A 23,162-nucleotide genomic window follows, 5' to 3' on the forward strand; every position below is an offset into this window, starting at 1 on the left:
ACCTAGGCCCCCTGAATATTACCTGGGCCTCTGGATTATTAGTCCAGCAACAATACCACTACATCAATTGCATTCTTCTAAATACAGAAGTATGATCTGAGAGCTATTTTGGGGACATGGATGCAGGATGACTGGAATTGTGTCCTGACTATTTTGGAGCATCTAACAGTCAGAAAAATTGGGAACTGGGTAACAGCAGAGGGTGGAACTATTACTCAAGGATAGCATTTATGCAATGGTTAAAGGTGATATTGGTTTAGGAGATCAGGGTGTGGAGTTGACTTGGTTGAAAATGAGAAATAGTAAGTGGAAGTAATCACTTAGTGGGAGTAGTCTACAAGCCCCTTAATAATAACTGAGGTGTCAAACAGCCTTCTTCTGCTCTTATTTTGTATGTTCATATGCACTACATAAAATGATATTGGTACATAAGGAGAGTAGTCAGGCCTTTGTGACTGTGTTGGCTATATATCTAAGCTACCCCTTTGCTCATACTCTTTTGCACTTTCACATTCTTATTTTCCCTTCATGCATTTCTGCAATTTCCTTTTGAAAGTTTTTGATTGAATTGGCTGCTCATCATCCTTAAAGTCACCATCATTTCAGATCTTCATCACGAAATGTAAAAAAAAATCAATTGGTCACACAAGTAAATCAATAAGAATACCATTCATAATTCACAACTTTATTTTTCACAAATAACACTATAATCAAATAGTGCTCTCTGATGAAAGGAATGCAGACAGACTGAATGTATAAAACAAATTACAGATGACAATCTGACAATTTGACAATGAAATGTATGACGTTACAGGAAACCATGTCAGTCCTACAATGGATGATAACCACTCCGGCAGAATAGGTATTAAAATCTTTCTCCACTGACCTGTATGACAGGTGATGACACTTCATTTTCACTGTCAGACTTTTTCATGACACCTGGTGAGCCTTCAGCAGTTCCAACAGAGTTGTGCTCTGACTCCAGTTCTTGCTTTGTTGTTGATGTTGGCCCAATTTGATCTTGACAGGTGACATGCTGGACAGCATTTGGAGCAGGCCCAGAGGAATTAATCACATGCCATGAATCACATTTTTGCCCCCCTGGGGACAGTTTAATTTCTTCATCAACCACTTCCAACCATTGTGTCATTTTTAAGTCATCAGCATTAAAACTTCCACTTAATATAGCATCCTGAGCAAGGACAAATATAGATTAAAATGCAATGTCAGTAGTTGTCAACAATATCATAATATTTCTGTCAGTTAGTAATAATCCAAAGTTTCTATGAAGCAATAGTACATGTTCTGTTAACATACTTGAGCTTAACTTGAACAGCAACAAATCAAAACTACACATTACATTCAACTGCACAACAGCCTTTTGTAACCATTCTATTAAATGATACAATAAGAACATGTCAACTAGCTCAAGAACAAAATGTAAAGTTAGTGCAGCCACAAAAATATGTCTTAAAGTGTTCTAATTAACATTCAAGATAAGACAACATTAATGCTTTCTGCAAATGCACTGTACATTTTTGTTCAGTTAATACAATGAAATTCAGAAATAGGTACCTGCTGTACAATTGCTTCAAATTCCTCAACTTCAGTTTTTTCTTGTCCTAATTTACAGGCTTCAACATCTATTAGTGGAATAATTGGTTCTACACCTGGAGGAATTCCATCCACCATACATGAAGATGCCACTTCTGATTCACCTATTGGGCATACACTATCTACAACAATTGGAGATGCCGTAATGGAATCCATGGCATTGACAGTATCTGAAAGTGGATCATTGAGCTCTTGCTTTGTAGATATGGCAATTGCACTACCTAGAGGTTCAACCATAGATTCTTCTATGACAGAGACTTTGTCTGGAAGAAGTATAGTTGTAGGAGTAAGGATTTTTTTTGCTGGTTCCCCAGTGTCTGTAGTAAACATATGATTTTCTTCCATGTTAGAGGCTGCATTTGGAACATCTAGGAATGTCTCATTAGATTCTTTTGTTTCAGGAATTGCATTTACAAAATCTGAAGTCACAATATTTGACTCCTCTGTTGAAAGGCCTTCATCCTTTACAAAATGAGACGCAGAATTCAAAACTTCCTCAGGAGGAACATCATCCGCTGCATCTGAGGACTTTGTATAGACATCAGCCACAACACCTGAAGACTCAAAATTGGTCTCCTTTTCTGAAATTTCAGACATTGTAATTGTATATGCACTAGACTCCTCAGAGACATCAGCCGTAACATCTGAAGATTCAGGATTCAACTCTTTTTCCTTTGAGATCCCATCTGCAGCACCTGAAGACACAGGGCAGGGTTCCTCATTCACTTTATGGACATCAGCCACAGCGCCTGGAGTTTCACTGATGGTCACTTTTTCCTCTGGGACTTCAGCCACAGCATCTGAAGACTCAGGAATGGTGTATTTTCCCTCTGGGACCTCACCCACAGCACCTGAAGATTCAGAACTGAGTTCTTCCTCTTTAGAGACTTCACCCACAGCATCTGAAGTCTCAGGGCTGGTTTCCTCTTCCTCTTCAGGGACCATAGCCTCAGCACCTGAACACTCAGAGCTGGACTCTTTTTCCTCAGGGACATCATCTGTAGCACTCAATGAGTCAGAGTTGGGCTCTTTCTTTTTAGAGATATCATCCACAGTACTTGGAGATTCAAAGCTGGTCTCTTTCTCTTTTGGAACTTCAGCTACACCACTTCGACATTCAGAGCTGGACTCTTTTCCCTCTTGGACCTTAGCTACAGCACCTGGAAACTCAGAGCTGGTCTCTTTCACTTTAGAGACTTCAGCCACAGTATCTGGAGATTCAGAGCTGAGCTCTTCCTCTGTATGGACTTTGACCACAGCATCCAAAGACTCAGGGATGGTTTCCTCTTCCTCTTCAGGGACCTTAGCCTCAGCACCTGAACACTCAGAGCTGGACCCTCCTTGCTCTGGGGGCTCAGCCACAGCAGCTGGAAACTCAGAGCCAGACCCTCCTTCCTCTGGGACTTCAGCCACAGCACCTGGAGATTGAGAGCCGGACCCTCCTTCCTCTGGGACTTCAGCCACGGCACCTGGAGATTGAGAGCTGGATCCTCCTTCCTCTGGGACTTCAGCCACGGCACCTGGAGATTGAGAGCCAGACCCTCCTTCCTCTGGGACTTCAGCCACGGCACCTGGAGATTGAGAGCCAGACCCTCCTTCCTCTGGGACTTCAGCCACGGCACCTGGAGATTGAGAGCTGGATCCTCCTTCCTCTGGGACTTCAGCCACGGCACCTGGAGATTGAGAGCCAGACCCTCCTTCCTCTGGGACTTCAGCCACGGCACCTGGAGATTGAGAGCTGGATCCTCCTTCCTCTGGGACTTCAGCCACAGCACCTGGAGATTGAGAGCTAGACCCTCCTTCCTCTGGGACTTCAGCCACGGCACCTGGAGATTGAGAGCTAGAACCTCCTTCCTCTGGGACTTCAGCCACGGCACCTGGAGATAGAGAGCTGGACCCTCCTTCCTCTGGAACTTCAGCCACAGCACCTGGAGATTGAGAGCTGGGCTGTTCTTCCTCTGGGACTTCAGCCACGGCACCTGGAGATAGAGAGCTGGACCCTCCTTCCTCTGGAACTTCAGCCACAGCACCTGGAGATTGAGAGCTGGGCTGTTCTTCCTCTGGGACCTCAGCCACAGCACCTGGACACTCAGAAGCAGGTTTGCTCTCCTCAGAGACATCGAATCCACTACCTGCAGACTCAGCACTGGACTCTCCCTTCTCAGCGACCTCAACCACAACAAATGGAGTCTCAGTAATGGACCCTTCTTCTTCCTGACCTTCAAACAAAGGACCTGAGCACTCAGCACTGGATTCTTCCACTTCATGAACTTCAAAGATTTCACCTGACGATTCAGCATCGGGCTTTTCCTCCTGGTGAACTTTATCCACAGAACCTGCAATGTTGGGATCTTGATTTGAAGAAAAAATATCTGGAGTTCCTAAAGTTTCTGTGGTGATTCCTGTTGTGAAATGGATTTTAGCCACATTATCTAAAGATTCAACATTAGATCTCTCCACGGTAAAGACTTTGGTGATAACATCTGAAGGTTCTGTCCTAGGCATTTCTAAATGTCCAGCCACAATTTCAGTGTCTTCATTCTTCTCTGCTGCACCTTCCTCATCTTCAACTCCTTCTTCAGTTTGCTCTTCAACTGCAATTCAACATGCTTCACGTTATTGTTAAATAACATTGAAACAAATGAATTCAAAATATTTGGGCCAATATTCGCTTAAAACAAATTTGTATTTATGGAAGTGATTTGGTTTCTTTCATTTCTATTTCTTTTGCTGGAATGTTTAAACCAATGCTAATGTACTATCATTTAGCCTTATGAAGACCTAGAATTTGTGAACCAGTTTTAGAACTATAATTTTACTTTGATAAGAGAAATGTAAATTGCTGATGGAGAGATACATCAACAATGTTGGTACAGTACTTGCTTTTAAAGGCAACAATGAGTGTTAAATTTAGTCTAATAAATGTATAAAAGATAAATATTAAGAATTAGGCATGAAATTTTCTAAGAAATGATCAATTGCTATGAAAACATCATTTCAGGCTGGGATCTTAAAGAAACTTAGATTTATGGGTATTTCAATTTACCAAAGAGCAAATTAACAAAAAGTTGGAAGAAATAATTCTCAAAGAAACAGTAAATCTTTCTTTACACAATGACTTCATCAGTAATACATCGAACTGGTTTGCTTTATGGTTATTCAACAAAACTTTTAGCTTCCACTATGCTAATATGCTAATTTGAAAATTAGTACAACATCAAGCCTCAAAGAAAATAAATTAGAATATGAAAAGGTGTGGTAAAGTCCAGCATACAACTAACAATCTTCAGCTATGGTGAAGTCTTATTGCAATCATGTCAATTACTGTTTTATTGCAGTACTGTAAATTGCAACATAGAAGTCAACACAGTGCACAACAAACCTCCTATCAGGCTCAAAAATTACATTGTCGCTTATATTCATAAGTTTACCCCCTCATCCCCTTTACAGACACAACACGCTCAGCTCGCATTAGTAGTTGGCCTCAATTTTTCAGTCCACTATGTGTGCTTGATTTACTAAAATCTTATAATTTAGTACATAAGATCAAGCAGGTTATGCAAGCTGCATTGTCTAAGACTGCATCAGATACCAACAATATTTCAATCTGGCACCTCCCCACATCTATGCCACTGGCTCATTTCTGTACTCTGTGCATAAGTTAACCCCATATTTGTGGAGGGATTTTGACACAACAAAATATGACTTATGTGCTGACAACTATGCTACTGAAATATAGAGTCACCCTTAACATGTTGGTTCCTCAATCTATCTTAAACATTAACTGCAGAGAGGAGTTTTACGTGAGATAAGTTGAAGAATTTAACTACTTTTCCTGACCTGTAGAGAGTGAAGTTTGAATCATTCTTAAAAATTAATTAAACTTAGCCATTTTGAGTGTTTATGAATCAGTATTACAAAAGTGGCATCAAATTTGAATTGTTTAGGATTAGGTTGGTAAGTAAAGATTAGAAACAGAAATGCAAGAATAGAGTGTGGTTATAATGTTTGGGTTTTAAGGAAAAACCCTAGTCATTGACTGAAGAGAAGTTACAAAGACTGAATGTGTAGCTGATGGCTTTGGGAGCTGTCTTGGCTCAGTGGTGGCACTCTTCTTTCCATGTCAAAAGATTGTTGGGCTCAGGTTCCAATATAGAGACTTCAGCATCAAATCTAGATTGATGCTCAAAGTGCAAAACTGAGGGAGAACTGGAGTGTCATCGATGTTGTTTTCAGCAAGGACATTAAACCAAATCCCTATCTTTTTCACATGAATGCAAAGGATTCCATTGCACTATTTTGATAAAGAGCAGAGGAGTTCTGTGAAATGTCATGGTCCATAGATTATTTGGTCATCATTGCATTGCTATTTGTGGGAGCTTGCTGTATGCAAATTAATTTCTACATTATCACAGTGGCTACCCATCATAAAGTAGTCCATTGACAGTGGTACACTTTGAGATGTTTTAAACCATGATGTTATTGAATAGTGAAAAAAGTTGTAAATGTCAAATAACTACTCCTATTCTGATTTTATGTGGTTTTAGTAGGCTTTAAAAAACAACTTGTTTAATATAACACTTAGGACAGAAGTGATCTGGCAAAGTCTATCCCCAAGTGCCCTCCTGAAGGTGGTGACAAATAGCCTTCTTGAACTGAAACTGATGTCTGCTGTCCTTCCAGATGAAGGTGACCATGACTTTCATCTGGGATGTTTGATAGGTTGCTGATTGGTATGACCTTGACTCAAAGATGCTGCTGCAAACAGGATACAAAGAGGCAGGCAGCTATGATTTAACAAGGTACTGACACAAAATTTCATCACCTTGTGTTTCTATCTGCCTGTGATATACTCTAGCAGGGACTGCACTCTTTACCTGGTTATGCCAAGTGCATTGGTCGTGGTCGAGCTTCTCCCAAGATTCCTCCAAGATCAAAATCAAACTCCTGAATGAAGCCTTCAAGAGGGTTTTGTAATGCTTCCTGAGATCACCATGACAGTGCATCCCAGACTCAAGTTCTTCATGGAAGAATCACTTTGGTCAGCAAATGTCAAACATTCTGAGAGAGTCCACCTTAGTTGTGACTTTCTCAAGATGTGTGCATGCACACCACCTCAGGGGTACAGCTGAGTGTCTCATACTTTGATCTGCCACCTGATCTTCAGAAGTTTCCAATGACAGCTGAAGTGAAAGTGATTGAGTTTCCTAATATTGAGCTGATGCACAGTTCAAGTCTCATATCTGTAGAGCAGAATAAGCAGGACTACTGCTTGCAGACTTCCAATTTGGTATGCAGACATTTTTCTTCAATCCCAGACTAATGACAAAAGGCAGCCAAAGGCTACACTTGCTTTGGTGATTTATGTAATTCTTTCATGATAAACAAAGTTATCCTCGGTATATCTGAAGCCTTGGGCATGAGGTAGGAATTTTCTGGAGCAGGCTGGTATATTATTTCGGTTTTCTTCATGCTGAGTTTTAGACTGAAGTTGTCACATATATTGGAGAACAAGTCTAAAACACATTGCATGTCCGACTCTGAACTGATAGCGAGTGCAGGGTTTTTGGCATGCAGGAAATCACTAAGTCAGAAAGTGCTGGAGAAACTCAGCAGGTCTGGCAGCATCTGTGGAGAGAGAAACAGAGCTAATGTCTCTAAATCAAAATTACTTGTTTTCAGAAGATTTGAAATATTGATTCTGTTTCTACCGTCCATGGAAGCTGCCAGAGCTGCTCAGTTTCTCCGTCACTTCCTGGTTTTATTTTAGATATCCAGCATCCACAGTATTTTATTAGGAAATCACAAAGTAGGTCCTTAGAGAATTTGATCTTTGCCCGACATTGTCTCAGACTGAACACGTCTCATCCATGAGTTCTCTGATTTCAATGTCAGGATAACAGTCCTGGAAAGCATTGGAGAACTGGCAAATAAAAGCATACTTAAGAGGGTGCCATCAGCAGGCAACTATAATGAAGTTAGTAGAACATTTTGATTGAGCAACAATGAAGGAATAGAAATATAATTTTACCATTAGAGCAATGTGTTCCTGGAGGGGAACATGCAAGTAGTGCTCTCCTCTGTATGCATCCCTTGATCTTCTATGTGGTAAAACTAATGGATTTGGACAGTGCTTTCAAAGGAGGCATGGTGAGTTTACTCTAGTGCCACTTGAAGATTGTACACATTACAGCCACTACACCTACTGCAGGAGAATGAAAGTTTTAGTTTGTGATGAGCCAAGTAACTATGCTGCTTTGTCCTGGATGGTGTTGAACTTGTGTATCTGTACTTACTTAGCTATTCATCTAGGTGAGTATTCCATCATATTCATGACTTTTCCCTTATAGGCATTTGCCATTTAGAAGGTGAGTTACTTACCTCAGAATTCTCAGCCTCTGACTATTCTTTGACTTACAGAATTTATATAGGAAGTATAGAACAGAATTCTCAGTGTGGAAGCAAGCCATTTAGCCCATTGAGTTCACACTGACCCTCTGAACACCATCCCACCCACCTACCCAATCCCCATAACCCTGCTCTTCTCATTGCTAATCCACGTGTCTATGTACACTATGGGGCAATTTAGCATGATCAGTCCATCTAACCTGTACACCTTTACACTGTGGGAGGAAACCATAGCACCCAGAGGAAACCCTTGGAGATAGTACAAACTTCTTGCTATGAGTTGCGAGTGGTACTGATGTGGTGCAATTATCAGCAAACATCTTTACGTCTGACCTTTTATCGAAATAAAGGTCATTAAGAAAACTGATGTAGTTGGGCCTAGGACACTATTCTGAGCAACTTCTGAAGTGATATTCCAGGGGTAATATGATTAACTGCCAACAATCATAAACAACTTTCTTGTGTGAGGTCCAATTCCAACCAGTGAAGAGTTTTCCTTTGATTTCCTACTGACTTGAATTTTGCTAGGGTTGCTTGATGTCACACTAAATTAATAGCTGCTTCAATGTCAAGGGTAGTCATTCTCATCTCAGCTCTGGCATTCTGCTCTCCTGTTCATGTTGGAGCAAGGCTGTAATGAGATATAGAACCCAGACTGAGCACCGATGATAAGATCACTGCTGTGCCACATGATAGTACTGTGAATGACACCTTCTACTTCTTTGCTGATGGTTGAGCATAGACCAATGGAGCAGTAATGGGTCAGATTGGATTTGCTAAAACAGAGAAATATTCAATAAAATACAAGTACTAAACCTAAAGTACACAGTAGATTTGAAGGAATGAGCAGGCTAATGGCAGTGCCATCTCAACAGTTATCATCCTGCTCTTGGTGTGAATTTATCACAACTGATTAGTTATTATTAATATATTGCTTTGTGTCATTTAAAACACATTTAATGCTTTTTAAATTGAGCAATAGAGACAACTGATTTAGATAGCAATTTGCAAGAATTATTATGCAGCAATATTCATTTACCTTTGCGGAAATTAATTGCTTGGAGCAGATTCTGTTCCTTCTCAACATCTACATTGTAGTGATTCATATTTTCATAGTTATGTTCCAAATCTTCAATCACTGATGCTCTTGTTGCCTCTGAAAGTCTAATGATAGAAGCAACCTTAATAATTAGGATCAAACTAGTTTCTTCAATTGATAATTGTTAAGCTGTTGTATGTACTTACTTAGCTGTCAATATCTTTGCATTCTGGAAAGGAAAAATTAATTGAATTAAAACCTTTCTGACTGAAGTCCTTCAAGGAAAACAGAGAAGAAAGCTAAATGTTAAAATATATTAATACCTGCAGAAAGACTGCCATTTGCGGTTCTTCCAAGGATTGTAGAGCAGTCTCTACAAGCTTAGACATGGACTGTATACGTTCAGCATATGATTTTATCAAGGATTTGCAGTTGGTCATTTTTTCCTCTTGTTCACTTGTGATTTTTTGCATCATTTGTTGTTTTCTTTCTTCCAAGATTGCGATTAGGGAGTCAATCTTTTCACACATGATTTGTTTTTGACTTCTACAGTTGTCCTTTAAGACAAAAATATGAACAATTCTTGTGCAATGACAACAATTCATATTTGTACAATCTCATAGAGACAGTCAAAATGGAAATCTAAATCAACCACAGGTACAAAATCACCTTTGAATATTTTCCAGAGACATTTGAATCAAATAGTTGACTATTACAATGATCTGGATTAATTAGATTTTTCCCCCTTTTTTATTCACTCATAAGATGGGGCACTGCTGGCTGGCCAGCATTTATCTCTCATTCCTAGCTGCACTTGAGAAGGTGGTGGTGAGCTGCATTCATGAACCACATTGTGTAGGTAACACCCCAATGCTGTCTGGAGGAAGTTCTAACATTTTGACCTAATGACACTGAAGGAACAGGAATATATTTCCAGTTCAGGGTACTGAGCGGGTATGAGGGGAACTTTGTATGTGATGATTTTCCCACATATTTGATGCCCTTGTCTAGACAGCAGTGGTTGTGGGTTTTGAAGGTGCTGTCTGAGCAGCCTTGGTGAATTTCTGCATTGTATTTTGCAGATGTTACTGTACTGCTGCTGAGCTTTGGTGGTGGGAGTAAATGTTTGTGGTGCCAATCAAGTAGGTTACTTTGCCCTGAATGGCATCAAACTTCTTACGTGTTGTTGGAGTTGCACTCGTCCAGGCAGGTGGGAAGTATTTCACCACACTCCTGACTTGCAGATAGAGAAAAGGATTGGTTGGTATGCTGAAATATGGTGACACGTTGACAGAAATAATGAATTCAAATATTTTGATGTCTATTTAATAAATGTTCAGCTGATAAGTGATCCTTTATAAAAAATAGAGACACATAAGTATTTTCATAAAGGTGTCAGTACAGCAGTTACACATGGGATAATTTTAAAGTTTCAAGCACTAGAAGGAAGAAATGGTGCTGATGGCCTGAGAGGAATGAAGTATAGATAGAAGAGATAGAAGAGATGTGATGTGTCCAGTAACACAAGCTGATAAGACGTGAGACTGCAGTCTTTTGTATAGAGGAGGAATGCATTAACGGAGAACAAATAGCTATATATATTACAGATATGACAGTGCCAGACAACTTCCTCATCCTGGGAGAAATTTGAGGACTGCAGATGCTGGAGATCAGAATCAAGAGGGTGGCGCTGGAAAAGCACAGCAGGTTAGGCAGCATCTGAGGAGCAGGAGAATTGACATTTTGGACATAAGCTCTTCATCAGGAATTCACCTGCTGAAGGGCTTATGCCCGAAATGTCAATTCTCCTGCTCCTCAGATACTGCCTCTGCCTGACCTGCTGTGCTTTTCCAGCACCACTCTCTTGACAACTTGCTCATCCTGGTTAACATTGTATCTCTTTGTCTAACTCCAAAATATTATCCTTAAACCTTATATTCCAAGCCATGGTCTATTTTGAATAAGAAACTGTTTAAATTAAGACATTAATAAGATTATTACATTTTGGGACTGGGGCTTTAAATTGATGGTAAATATAGGGGTCATGTGATTTGTTCTACAGTCTAACAACAAGCCTGAGTGGTCTGATCATTAGAGATTAAAGGAAGGCTTGCGATTGCCTTTGACCTTCTCAGTAAACCCTTTAAACCTGGAAACAATGACAGCAATCTCTGAGTTTACAATGAGTAGACTCTGAATCTTTCAGTCTTAGAAAGGTACTGAAAGTATTGGCAGATAAACTGCCATGCTATGCACATTAAATTCTACAAGGAAACAGAGTTGGGATGAAAGAAAGGTACTTAGCATTTTTATCTGAAGTGAAAAAGGACACAGTCATGAAAACAGACTCTTTGGTCCGACTCATCCATGCTGACCAGGTTTCCCAAACTAAACTAGTCCCATTTTCCTGCATTTAACCCATACCCTTCTAAAACATTATTAAATTGAGAGGATTCAGAAAAGATTATCAGGATGTTACCTGGTTTGAGTTATAAGGAGAGGCTGGATAGGCTGGGACGTTTTTTTACTGGAGCATAGGAAGTTGAGGGTTAATCTTATCGAGGTTTATAAAATCATGAGGTGAATATTAAAGGTCTTTTCCCTAGGGTAGGGGGTTTCAAAACTAGAGGGCATATTTCTAAGGTGAAAGGAGTATGATTTAAAAGGGACCTGAGGGGCATTTTCATACTGAGGATAGTTTATATGTGGAATGAACTACCAGAGGAAGTGGTAAGTGTAGGTACAGTAGCAACATTTAAAAGTCATGAATAGGAAAGGTTCAGTGGGATATGGGCCAAATGCAGTAAAATGGGACTAATTTAGTTTGGGAAACTTGGTAGGTCTGGACAAGTTAGACAGAAAGATCTGTTTCCATGCAGTATGACTCTAAACCCTTCCTATTCACATACCTGTGCAAAGTCTTTTAAATTTTATAATTGTAACTGTACCTGCATCCATCGCTTCCTCTGGCAGTGCATTCCACATATGAACTATCTTCTCTGTGAAAAAAGCTTCCCTTCAGGTCCCTTTTAAATCTTTCTCCTCACATTAAAATTATGCCCACTAGTTTTGAATACACGTACCCTCCAGCAAAGACCTTTGCTACTCTCCTTGTCTATGTCCCTCATGATTTTATCAACCTCTATCAGGTCACCCCTCAACCTCAAGGGAAAAGTCACAACCTATCCAGCCTCTCCTTATAACTCAAACACTTCAGTCCTGGTAACATACTTGTAAATCTGCCACTTTTTGAGATTAGACTATAGGCGTCTCTATAAGATAATGAATATCTCAAAGAAATAAGAGTTCTGTGTGGTCAAACAGGATAAAAGGCTGTTTTGATTTTCTAAGCTGTCACAGCTAAATGCTGAAGGGATACAATCACTAGTCAAAAACATGCACCCTGTAGACATCTAAGGATTCCAAGAAATTTGTCTTGGCAGGCCAAGGTAAAGAGGAATTATTTAGACAAACTTTATTGCTGGTGGTGGATTTAAAAACTATCCAAAAGCTAAGGGAAGCATCTGGAGACAGTCACTTGAAATTGCTCCTTGGTTTAAGTGAGATATGGGAATCCTTTTGGAAAATGGGACCAGCAGTTTATTATAAGTATTATAATTCCATGGGTTCTATACTGTATGTTAATATAACTGGAAACACTCCTAATATTTAAGGTTGACTGTAAAATTAAAATATCCTTTAGTTAAAAGTGGTCTTGGATATTCGTTACAGTAAATATCTTAAGATGGAAAATTTTGCTATTTCATACTTACAGCTAGTAAGCAAAAGTTCAACTCTCTTTTTAAACTTATAGGTCTGCAAAAATCAAACCAAAATATATACTGTAGGTACAGGGTCAAAAGCAGGGGATTTCTTGGAATAAACCACAGACCATGACACTTTAAGAAAGTTTATCAACACCTTCCCAATGGCAATTAGAGATGGAAATGTACTTTGAAATTCATATTGCATTCTCATGCATGAATACTAATAGTATAATATCTGAGTGGCAACTCGCTTTCCAATTCAGTCTCTAATTCCCAGTGGTTAAAGGCATGGTATGGGAAAGAGAGATTCCATTTCATGGGTATTGGCATCAGTTTTGGAACAGGAGGGATCTGTACCAATAGTATGGTCTCCACCTGAACCGATCTGGAACCAGTGTTCCAGCGAAAAGGATAAATATGGTGGTCACTAGGACTTTAAACTAGTGAATCAGGGGAAAATGAGAGGAAGTAAAATGGTAAATAGAAAAGAAAACAGCAGGTCAGCATGTGTTCAGGAGTGTATAACTACATGGCAAACCATAAATGAAGTTTAAAGGAAGAATAACTTAGGAGATATTATTAATGGAAATGTTAGAATTCATAAAAAGGGCATTAAAACCAGCAATTAAGGCACTTTACCTGAAAGCTCATACCATTCGAAACAATGTAGATGAGTTAATGGCACAAATCATCTCCATAGCCATTATGAAGACATGGTTGCTGGATGGTCACAACTGGGGTTAAATATTCAGGGGTATCAAACTATTCAGAAGGACAGACAGGAAGGTAAGGGAGGTGGTGTAGCTCTGATATTTAAGGATGATATCAGGGCAATGGTGAGCATTGATATAGGTTCTATGGAGGATAAAGTTGAATCCATTTGGGTGGAAATTAGAAATTCTAAAAAGAATAGGTCACTGATAAGCGTGGTCTATAGGCCACCAAATAATAATATCACATTACAGCAGGCAATAAGCAAAGAAATAACTAATGTCTGTAAAAATCTGCATATTGATTGGTTGAACCAGATCAGTCAGGGTAACCTTGAGGAGGAGTTCATTGAATGTATCCAGGTTAGCTTTCTTGAACAGTATGTAATGGAACTGACAAGGGAGCAAGCTATCCTAGATCTGGTCCTGTGTTATGAGACAGGGGAATAATTAATGATATCATAATTAGGGAAACTCTTGGAAGAAGCAATCACAGTATGGTTGAATTTAGAATACAGATGGAAAGTGCAAAGATAAAATCCAATACTAGAGCCCTATGCGTAAACAAAGGAAACTACAATAAGATGAGGGAGAAGTTGGCTGAAGTAGATTGGAAGCAAAGCCTTTAGTGTGGGTCAGTTGACGAACAGTGGAGGACTTTCAAAGCAATTTTTCAAAGCACTCAGAAAATATATATACAGTGAAAAGGAAGGGCTGTAGGAAAACGAGCAATCTGCCATAGGTGTCTAAGGAAATAAGGGAGGCTAACAAATTGAAAGAGAAGGTATACAAAGTGGCAAAGCTCAGTGGGAAACTAGAAGATCTGGAAAACTTTAAAAGTCAACAAAAAGCCACAAGAAAAAAGCTATAAAGAAAAGTAAGATAGATTATGACAGCAAACTAGCTAAAAAAAAGACAGATAACAAAAGTGTCTATCGTTATGACACGGGGTAAACCCCCCTGCATAATTTAAACCAAAAACACAGAAAAGATCTATCACGTGCAGTAATCTGTGAAAATTCGAGAGGCCAAGAACTAAGTAAAAAGTAACAACTTTATTCCTTAAAGTAGAACAGAGAATAATTAACTAACAACTATTTACAACTTCTTCCTCTAACCTATCTTTTACTGTCCCCTCCTATCATACTAGTCTGATAAAACCTCCAATTACAATTTACGAAAAAATTCAAATTTCAAAAACAGCCAGCTGTCAAATCTTTTCTTTTTATGTTCCTCTGTTGATTTGCTCTCCAGGTCGGATTTGATGGTTTTTCTATTTGCAAATTCCTTCTCTAAACAGGCACCTCTCAGAGAGTTCTGACTAGCAGCCGATATCTGTTGGTCTTTTGGCAGTTGTTTCTCAGCTGTTCAATTTTTCCCGATCTTATACCCCAAAGCATCGGATTGTTTCATTTCTTTTTATTTTTGTCAATATACTAAATTCAAACTTGATTGGAGGTTGATATTTTGAAGTATAATTTAAACTGATTGGCCAAATTTGAATTTGTTTTGTCGTCTCCAAACAACCCACCTAATCTAGCTATTTGACCAAATGTTACATTGTTATCTTATTCAGAACACTTGGCGCTATGTCAGGTAGTTCTGCTAGCTTTTACCTCTCTTAAAGGTACTGTAGCCCGTACATCTTCATAACACTATAAATATAGAAAAAGAAAATGAGTGGCTAAGGTAAACATTGGTCCCTTACAAGATGAGAAGGGGGATTTAGTAATGGGATATGAGCAAGTGGCCAAGGCAATGAACAGGTATTTTGTGTCAGTCCTCACAGTGGAGGACACAAACAAACATGTTAGTATTTGACAAAGAGACAAAGGTAGGTGAGGACCTGGAAACAATCATTATCACAAAAGAGGTAGTGTTGGCCAAGTTAATAGTGCTAAGGGTAGACAAGTCTCCTGGCCCTGATGGAATGCATCCCAGGGTACGAAAAGTGATGGCAGGAGAAATAGTAAGTGCACTTCTGGCAATTTTCCAAAATTCGTGGGACTCTGGGGCAGTTCCAGCAAATTGGAAAGCAGCAAATGTGACACCTCTGATTAAAAAAGGAGGTAGAGAAAAGATGGGGAGCTGTAGACCAGTTAGCTTAACTTCTGTAGTGAGGAAAATGCTTGAATCTATTATCAAGGAAGAAACAACGAGATATCTAGATAGAAATTGTCCCGTTCGGCAGATGCAGCATGGGTTCATGAAAGGCAATCATGCTTAACTAATCTACTGGAATTCTGTGAAGATGTTTACGAGCATGGTGGACAATGGGGACCCAGTAGATGTGGTGTATCTAGATTTCCAAAAGGCATTCAACAAGGTGCTGCACAAAAGGCTGCTGCATAAGATAAAGATGCAAGGCTATACAGGCAACGTATTAGAGCATGGATAAAGGATTGGTTAACTAACAGGAAGCAAAGAGTGGGAATAAATGAGTGCTATTCTGGCGAGTGATTCAGGCCTAGTGATGCGCGTCAGAGATTAAGTGTTGGGACCATAATTATTCACAATTTATACAGATGATTTGGAGTTGGGGACCATGCGGAGCATATCAAGGTTTGCAGATGGCACTAAGATGACTGTTAGAGCAAATTATGCAGAGGACTGGGAAATTTTGCAGGGGGAGATCGTTTACGAGAGTGAGCAAAGGTCTGGCAGATGAAGTACTATGTTAATAAATGTGAAGTCATCCATTTTGGTAGGAATAACAGTAAAAGGACTATTATTTGAACGGTTAAAAAATTGCAGCACGCTGCTGTACAGAGAAACCTGGGTCTCCTTGTGCATGAATCACAGAAGGTTGGTCTACAGGTACAACAGGTAATTAAGCAAGCAAATGGAATTTTATCCATCATTGCTAAAGGGATTGTGTTTAAAATCAAAGAGGTTATGTTTCAATTGTATAAGATGCTGGTTAGGCCACACCTGGAACATTTCCAGCAGTTTTGGTCTCCTTACTTTAGAAATGAATTACTGGCATGAGAGCAGGTGCAGAGGAGGTTCACTGCATTGAGTCCGGAGTTGGGGAATTGGTTAATGAGAAGAGACTGAGTAGACTGTAATTATATTCACTGGAATTTAGAGTAAGTGGTATCATATAGAAACATATAAAATGATGAAGGGAATAGATAAAATAGATGTAGAGAGGATGTTTCCATTGGCAGATGCAACTAGGCTAGAGTCCAGGTCTAGTTTTCCTCCTCCATGATGTCACCTTCTCTGCTGCCACCAATAGGAAGAAGATGAAGGAAAGTAAAAGGAAAGAAGATAAAAAGAGTAAGCAAAGAAGGGAGGAAGCAGCTGGTCTGGAGTGGATAGACCCAGGAGAGCTGAACGCTGCCTAACTTGCCGGTGCTACCATTTTGGACATGCCTTTGTCTTTATTAAAGTATCTTATCTATCATTTCTAGAACTTTTGTCAAAGTGTCCTTTTATTCCTATTTACTACATGAAGCTCCTTCACAGAATGCTTTTTCCATCCCCAATGATTTCACCTGCAAATCATCCTCTCTACTCTCTCACTGATTTTTTTTTTCTCTCTGCACTTTAGAGTCCCAAACCAAGACAACCTACTTCCAAATTTGTGACATTGTGTACAGACATTTCTATGCCATCTGTCACTGAAAAGTTCATCTATTCTGTAATCACTGAGTCTTCCTGTACCTCACTCTCTCATTTTCCACTTTTAAAATCTCTACCAACAATTTATTACAATCAAGATTGAGATTAAGTGGTTTAAATTATTTGGAGGTTTTACTGGCATCGTATTTATTATGAATACGTAATAAAAAGTGTCCTTCTGCTGTTAAATTATAGCGCTTAATTTAAGGGGTAAACCCAACAGGTTTTAAAAATAATGAGATTAATGGCAACATGCCTTTTGTGCAAATAAAAAGATACAATTGTATAAATTGACCAGCAAGTACTGGAGATTTGGAACTCTCAGCATTTTTCATAATCTCTTGACATGCTTGCCGGTGCATTCATTAATAAAAGGATTCATCTTTAACACCCTATTGTTTTCCAGCATGATCCAGCTCATGATGTAATTAAAGAGTCTGTGCGCTTCTTAAAAGTAATTGAACATATCAGTTTGCCTGCAGCCTTTCTGTAAATCTGGGTATTGGGTCATTCACAGCCTACATTGTTCAGCTGTTGTTCAGCAATGATGTTCAGCTGTTTCACTGATTAACATGTAGAGAGACCACTTTGGAACTGTGGAAAGAGAAGCTGTAAGACCTAGAAAGTAGATTTAAGCAAATTACTACCTCGATATGTTTGCTTGTTTCTTCTAGATGATCGATAAATGTTTGTGTTGCGTCATTGGCTGCAACAAGTGCTGCAATTTCATCATTAAGTTCATGCTGGGAAACAAAGACACAATAAGAAATCTTACATTTCAGTTCAATATTTCTAAAATGTTCTTAAATATTTAGTAGTCTCTCCATTGGGTGACTTATAATATTTTGTGAATACTCATTAATTACTCATTTACATTAACTGAAAATTACTTATTTTCAAACATGCTAACACAATCAGTCAGAACTATACTGTACAAACCTTCAAGTTAAGATCAAATGACAGAATGGATCTTTGGTTTCTTCCTTTGTGCCCCTCGATTTTCAGCTATTCTTGGGATGACTGTTATGTTTTCTATCTTGTTGACGTCTATTCAAAGTCCCTGCCAATTCTTTGGTTCCCATTACTCATTCCCCATCCTCATCTTTTAAAGGGCCAATATTTAATTACGCCTTGTCATCACATGGGCTGGTTTAAACACTGCTAACCCACTGGTGGTCCCCATAAGCATCTTTCCTTTCTCCCCAGCCAACCATTATCCATCCCTTTGTCTGGCCAACTGCTGTTTTCTCTCTCTCTGATCTCCAACTCCACCTATTGTTTATTACTACCCCATCCCTGGTCCAGTCTTCAACATACGTTCCAACCTTTTCCTAGCTATAATCAGTTCTGAAAAAAGGTCACTGGACCAGAAACGTTGACTCTGCTTTCTCTCCTCAGCTACTGCCAGACCTACTGAATTTTTCCAATTCCTTATTTTGCTTCAGATTTCCAACATTCACAGTTCTTTGTTTCTATCTACTCTATTCCATTCTATGCATTAGTTAATACTTTAATTGTCTGGTTTTATATTTCTTGCTAGTTTACTCTCATATAAATTTTAAACCGCTCCTTTAATCACCTTTTGCTGGTGTCTAAAATATTCCCAATCTCTGGCCTACCATTAATCTTCACTGCATTAGATGTACATCTATCCCATTTTTAACTTGCTTAGTTCACCATATATGGTGGATCCTACTCATACTGCCCTTCTTCTTTTTGAATCAAAGTAGTATATAACACTACCCTATGTATATCATCAGTTTTGTTTCTGGAATTGTAGCATTTAGTGATATTGGCTGTTATGAAATGTAATAGACATTAGGAGGTAGAAAATATGTAGTAATTTTCTTCATTTGAAGGAAAAGTTGAGACTCTTGAAATAGCACTTAAATACAAGATTATATGCTCTGTTTTAAAGTGACAAAGTTAAAAATCACACAACACCAGATTATAGTCCAACAGGTTTATTTGGAAGCACTAGCTTTTGGAATGCTGCTCCTTCATCAGGTGGATGTGGGGTATAAGATCGTAGGACACAGAATTTATAGCAGAAGTTCACAGTGTGATGCAACTGAAATTATATATTGAAAAAGATCTGGATTGTTTGTTAAGTCTCTCATCTTTTAGAATGGGCATGTTGGATTCAGTTCAGTTCGGTACCTATGAGGATGGCCTCAACTGGGACCTTGGGTCCAAGTCACACTACAGGTGACCCCACTGCACTACACACACACACACACAAACACACAGACCCTCTCTCAGGGGGCCAGTGTCTACGGCCAGGTAAAAACAATGACTGCAGATGCTGGAAACCAGATTCTGGATTAGTGGTGTTGGAAGAACACAGCAGTTCAGGCAGCATCTGAGGAGCAGTAAAATTGACGTTTCGGGCAAAAGCCCTTCAACAGAAATAAAGCTACTAGTTTGAAAACGTCTGATCAGAATACACAAGCTCTCTCCCATATGGTCACACATACACTCCTTTACGCACCCTCTCAAAGACGTATACCCCTTTATGCTCATACACATACACACACTCTCTCACAGACACTCAAACCCACCATCCTCTCCATTGCGCGTACACACACACCCACACACACACACACACACACAATTTTGTGGGGTGAATTTTGTACTTGCAGAATTTCATTTTATTTTGCTCAAAAACTGCATGAATCCATGTAAGATTCTGTACATCCCTTTTTTAGATTAGAATCGGTTCAAACATTGTGGCACAGACAGCCTCACTCAGGGCACCTCACACTTACAATGCATTATCGGGGCCGAAATGGCACCCATTGTTAAGGCTTACTTGAGAATGTAACTTTAAGAAAGTTCTGGGATTTACATATGAAAGAGCTGAAACAAACATGCCCATTCTAAAAGATGAGAGACTTAACAAACAATCCATATCTTTTGTAATGTATAATTTCAGGTACATCACACTATAAACGTTTGCTATAAATTCTGTGTCCTACGATTTTACATTCCACAACCACCTGATGAAGGAGCAGTGCTCCGAAAGCTAGTGCTTCCAAATAAACCTATTGGACTATAACCTGGTGAAGCGTGTTTTTTAACTTTGTAGAGCCCAGTCCAACATTGCATCTCCAATCATTAAAACAGGGTGTCTGGTTACCCTCCTTCAGCAGCACATGCTTAAACAGATAATTACCTTTTGTTGTTTGTAGACATTTAGAAGAGGGGCAACTTCACAATCCTTGTGTGCACCAAATACTTTGCAGAGTGAGCACGTGGGAACCTCACATGAAGTGCAATAAATGTTAATCTTTTCCTCATCATGCTCTTCACATGTTGGCTGCTCAGGTTTTGCAGTAGACCTAGATTGATTGTGTGAAAAATATATGCAACATTTACTGTATAAATTGACCAGTCAGATTCAAAATTTAAAAAGATGCATTAAAGCTCACTTAAACATATCACTTTAATTTTTATTCACTAAGATCAACTAAGTTCACAAAAGGCACATTAAAATATATTTGACTTGACTTCTGACTCTCAGCATATTAACTTGGGCAGCAAAAGTGATTGCTCTGAGCAAAAGTCATTGCCAGATACTGGCTGAACTCCATTATGGTCATCCAGAGGTTTTCAAAATTAAGATGTTGGTGAGAAGTTATGTTTGGTGTCCAGGATTAAATGCAGACATAGCTGCATTTGTGAGGCAGTGACCAGAGTGCCAACGAGACAAAAGTTACCACCAGCAGTGCCGCCACATTAGTGGAAAAGGCCGGGTAAACCCTGGACTCAGTTAAATGTCAATTATGCAGTTCCTTTCATGGGCTCTATGTTCTTAGTCATTGTGGATGCCGCTCAGAGTGGCTGGATGTGCACAGAGTTCATTCATCAAATAGGGGGATGATGATTGAAAAACCGTGCTAATCTTTTACATGGAATCCGGGAAATGTTGGTCACAGGTAACAGGCCATCGTTTACCAGCAAGGAACTTGAGTATTTCCTAAAATTGAATGATATTTGTCAAATAAGGACAGCTCCATATCATCCATCATCCAATGGTCTGGCAAAAAGAGCAGTCCAAACTTTGATGGCAGGCTTAAAGAAACAACCTACAGCTTCACTAGATACCAAATTGTCCTCGTTCATATTTGATTATAGGATTACCCCTCATGCAACTACAGGGATAGCTCCAGCAGAGTTGCTAATGGGGAGAACATTCCACACCAGGTTAAATCTGGTGAAGGGTTCAGAGGAGATTTACTAGGATGTTGCCTGGTATGGAGGGAAGATCTTATGAGGAAAGGCTGAGGCACTTGAGGCTGTTTTCATTAGAGAGAAGGTTGACATGTGACTTAATGGAGACACATAAGATAATCAGAGGGTTAGATAGGGTGGACAGTGAGAGCCTTTTTCCTCAGATGGTGATGGCAAGCATGAGGGGACATAGCTTTAAATTGAGGGGTGATAGATATAGGACAGATGTCAGAGGTAGTTTCTTTACTCAGAGAGTAGTAGGGGCATCGAATGCCCTGCCTGCAATAGTAGTAGATTCACAAATTTAAGGGCATTTAAGTGGCCATTGGATATACATACGGATGAAAATGGAATAGTGTAGGTTAGATGGGCTTCAGATTGGTTTCACAGGTCAGCGCAACATCAAGGGCTGAAGGGCCTGTACTGCACTGTATTGTTCTACGTTCTAAATCTAATCATTCTGGATTTGTGGGGATGGGGATGGGGGTGGGGCGCAGTGAAATGACATCAAGAATGTTAATGTGGGACACGAGACTTCACTATGCAAAAGGGACAATTTACTTCAGGGAACAAAGTTTGGCATAGGAACCATGGGAATGACTGGGTAAAAGGCACGGTTGATGCAAGGTCTGGTCCAGTGAAGAATAAAGTTAGGGTAGGTGCAACGATCCTGAACTAACATGTGGACCGTATGAAGTGTTACAAACTCACAAGTGTGCCTGCCTCTTCAACAGCCTTTCTGACTGTTCTGGAACACATGGGTTCTCCTTCTCCATCAAGCATTGAAGATAACTCAGAATCAGAGATGGACACAGTGGATGTAGCTGCCTTGATGCCTTTGCTGCCTGAAGAAGAGACTAAATTCCTTCCAAGACGCTTCAGGCACAAGAAGTGAGCGACTGAGCATTACACACTGCCAGTATCCGAGGCAGAGTTGGAAGAACATGACCCGGTGCTAAAACATCTCAGGAGAAGTTACGAGAAAAAGAATCAGCCTATGTCCTCAGACTCAGATGGAGACAGATGCAGTGATTTTAACGAGGTCAGCTGTAGAATATGAGTTCCCTAATTGGGGCTGTTAATCTAGGCCAATCAGGGAGACCTGGCTGACAGATAAGAACAAGATTGTGTCCCTACCCTCCCCTTCACTGTTTTGATCACACAGCATTGCCCTTTGATGTGAAGGGCAGTGCTCGTCACTGGCCACTCGAAAAAAAAAAGAACAAGATCATTTCTCTATCTTCCTGGTGGTGGAAATTGAATAAAGATTCGTACACCTTGTGTCTTTCACTATGTCTCACACCTGCACACACACACCATGGGTGCTGGGGAAAAAAATAAGCACTACCACAGTTAGGCAGTAGTGTGGGGGTTAAATAAAGAAGAAAAAAAAGGAGATAGGCCTACCCTCCCCTTCACTAAAAAAAAGAACAAGATTGTTCCCTGGAGTTGTTCGGGGAGAGGTGGGCGCCGCAGGGAGTGGAGTGCATTATTTCCCCGTCCAACTCTATTTTGATTTAATCCCTGCCCTCCCCTTCACTGTTTTGATCACACAGCATTGCCCTTTGATGTGAAGGGCAGTGCTTGTCACTGGCCACTCGGGTGTTTTTCATATATTCCTGGTGGTGGAAATTGAATAAAGATTCGTGCACTATGCGTCTTTCACTGTGTCTCACACCTGCACACACACACCATGGGTGCTGGGGAAAAAATAAGCAACACCGCAGTTAGGCAGTAGTGTGGGGGTTAAAAAAAACAGAAGAG

General features: G+C 39.8%; 1 protein-coding gene across 1 annotated transcript in view; it reads right to left on the reverse strand.

Annotated features, from left to right (window-relative positions):
* Positions 1 to 23,162, reverse strand: part of LOC140463044 (uncharacterized) — a 39,443-nt gene that overhangs the window by 12,036 nt on the left and 4,245 nt on the right. Inside the window, exons 3-9 of the mRNA XM_072556669.1 lie at positions 20,341 to 20,506; positions 17,813 to 17,908; positions 9,385 to 9,618; positions 9,268 to 9,290; positions 9,062 to 9,186; positions 1,576 to 4,208; positions 887 to 1,192 (exon numbers count right to left, since the gene is read on the reverse strand). Coding sequence (XP_072412770.1) covers positions 887 to 1,192; positions 1,576 to 4,208; positions 9,062 to 9,186; positions 9,268 to 9,290; positions 9,385 to 9,618; positions 17,813 to 17,908; positions 20,341 to 20,506 — 3,583 coding nt within the window. The remainder of the gene's footprint in view (positions 1 to 886; positions 1,193 to 1,575; positions 4,209 to 9,061; positions 9,187 to 9,267; positions 9,291 to 9,384; positions 9,619 to 17,812; positions 17,909 to 20,340; positions 20,507 to 23,162) is intronic.

This window comes from Chiloscyllium punctatum, chromosome 37 (assembly GCF_047496795.1).
Source record: "Chiloscyllium punctatum isolate Juve2018m chromosome 37, sChiPun1.3, whole genome shotgun sequence".
NCBI classification, from domain to species: Eukaryota; Metazoa; Chordata; class Chondrichthyes; order Orectolobiformes; family Hemiscylliidae; genus Chiloscyllium; species Chiloscyllium punctatum.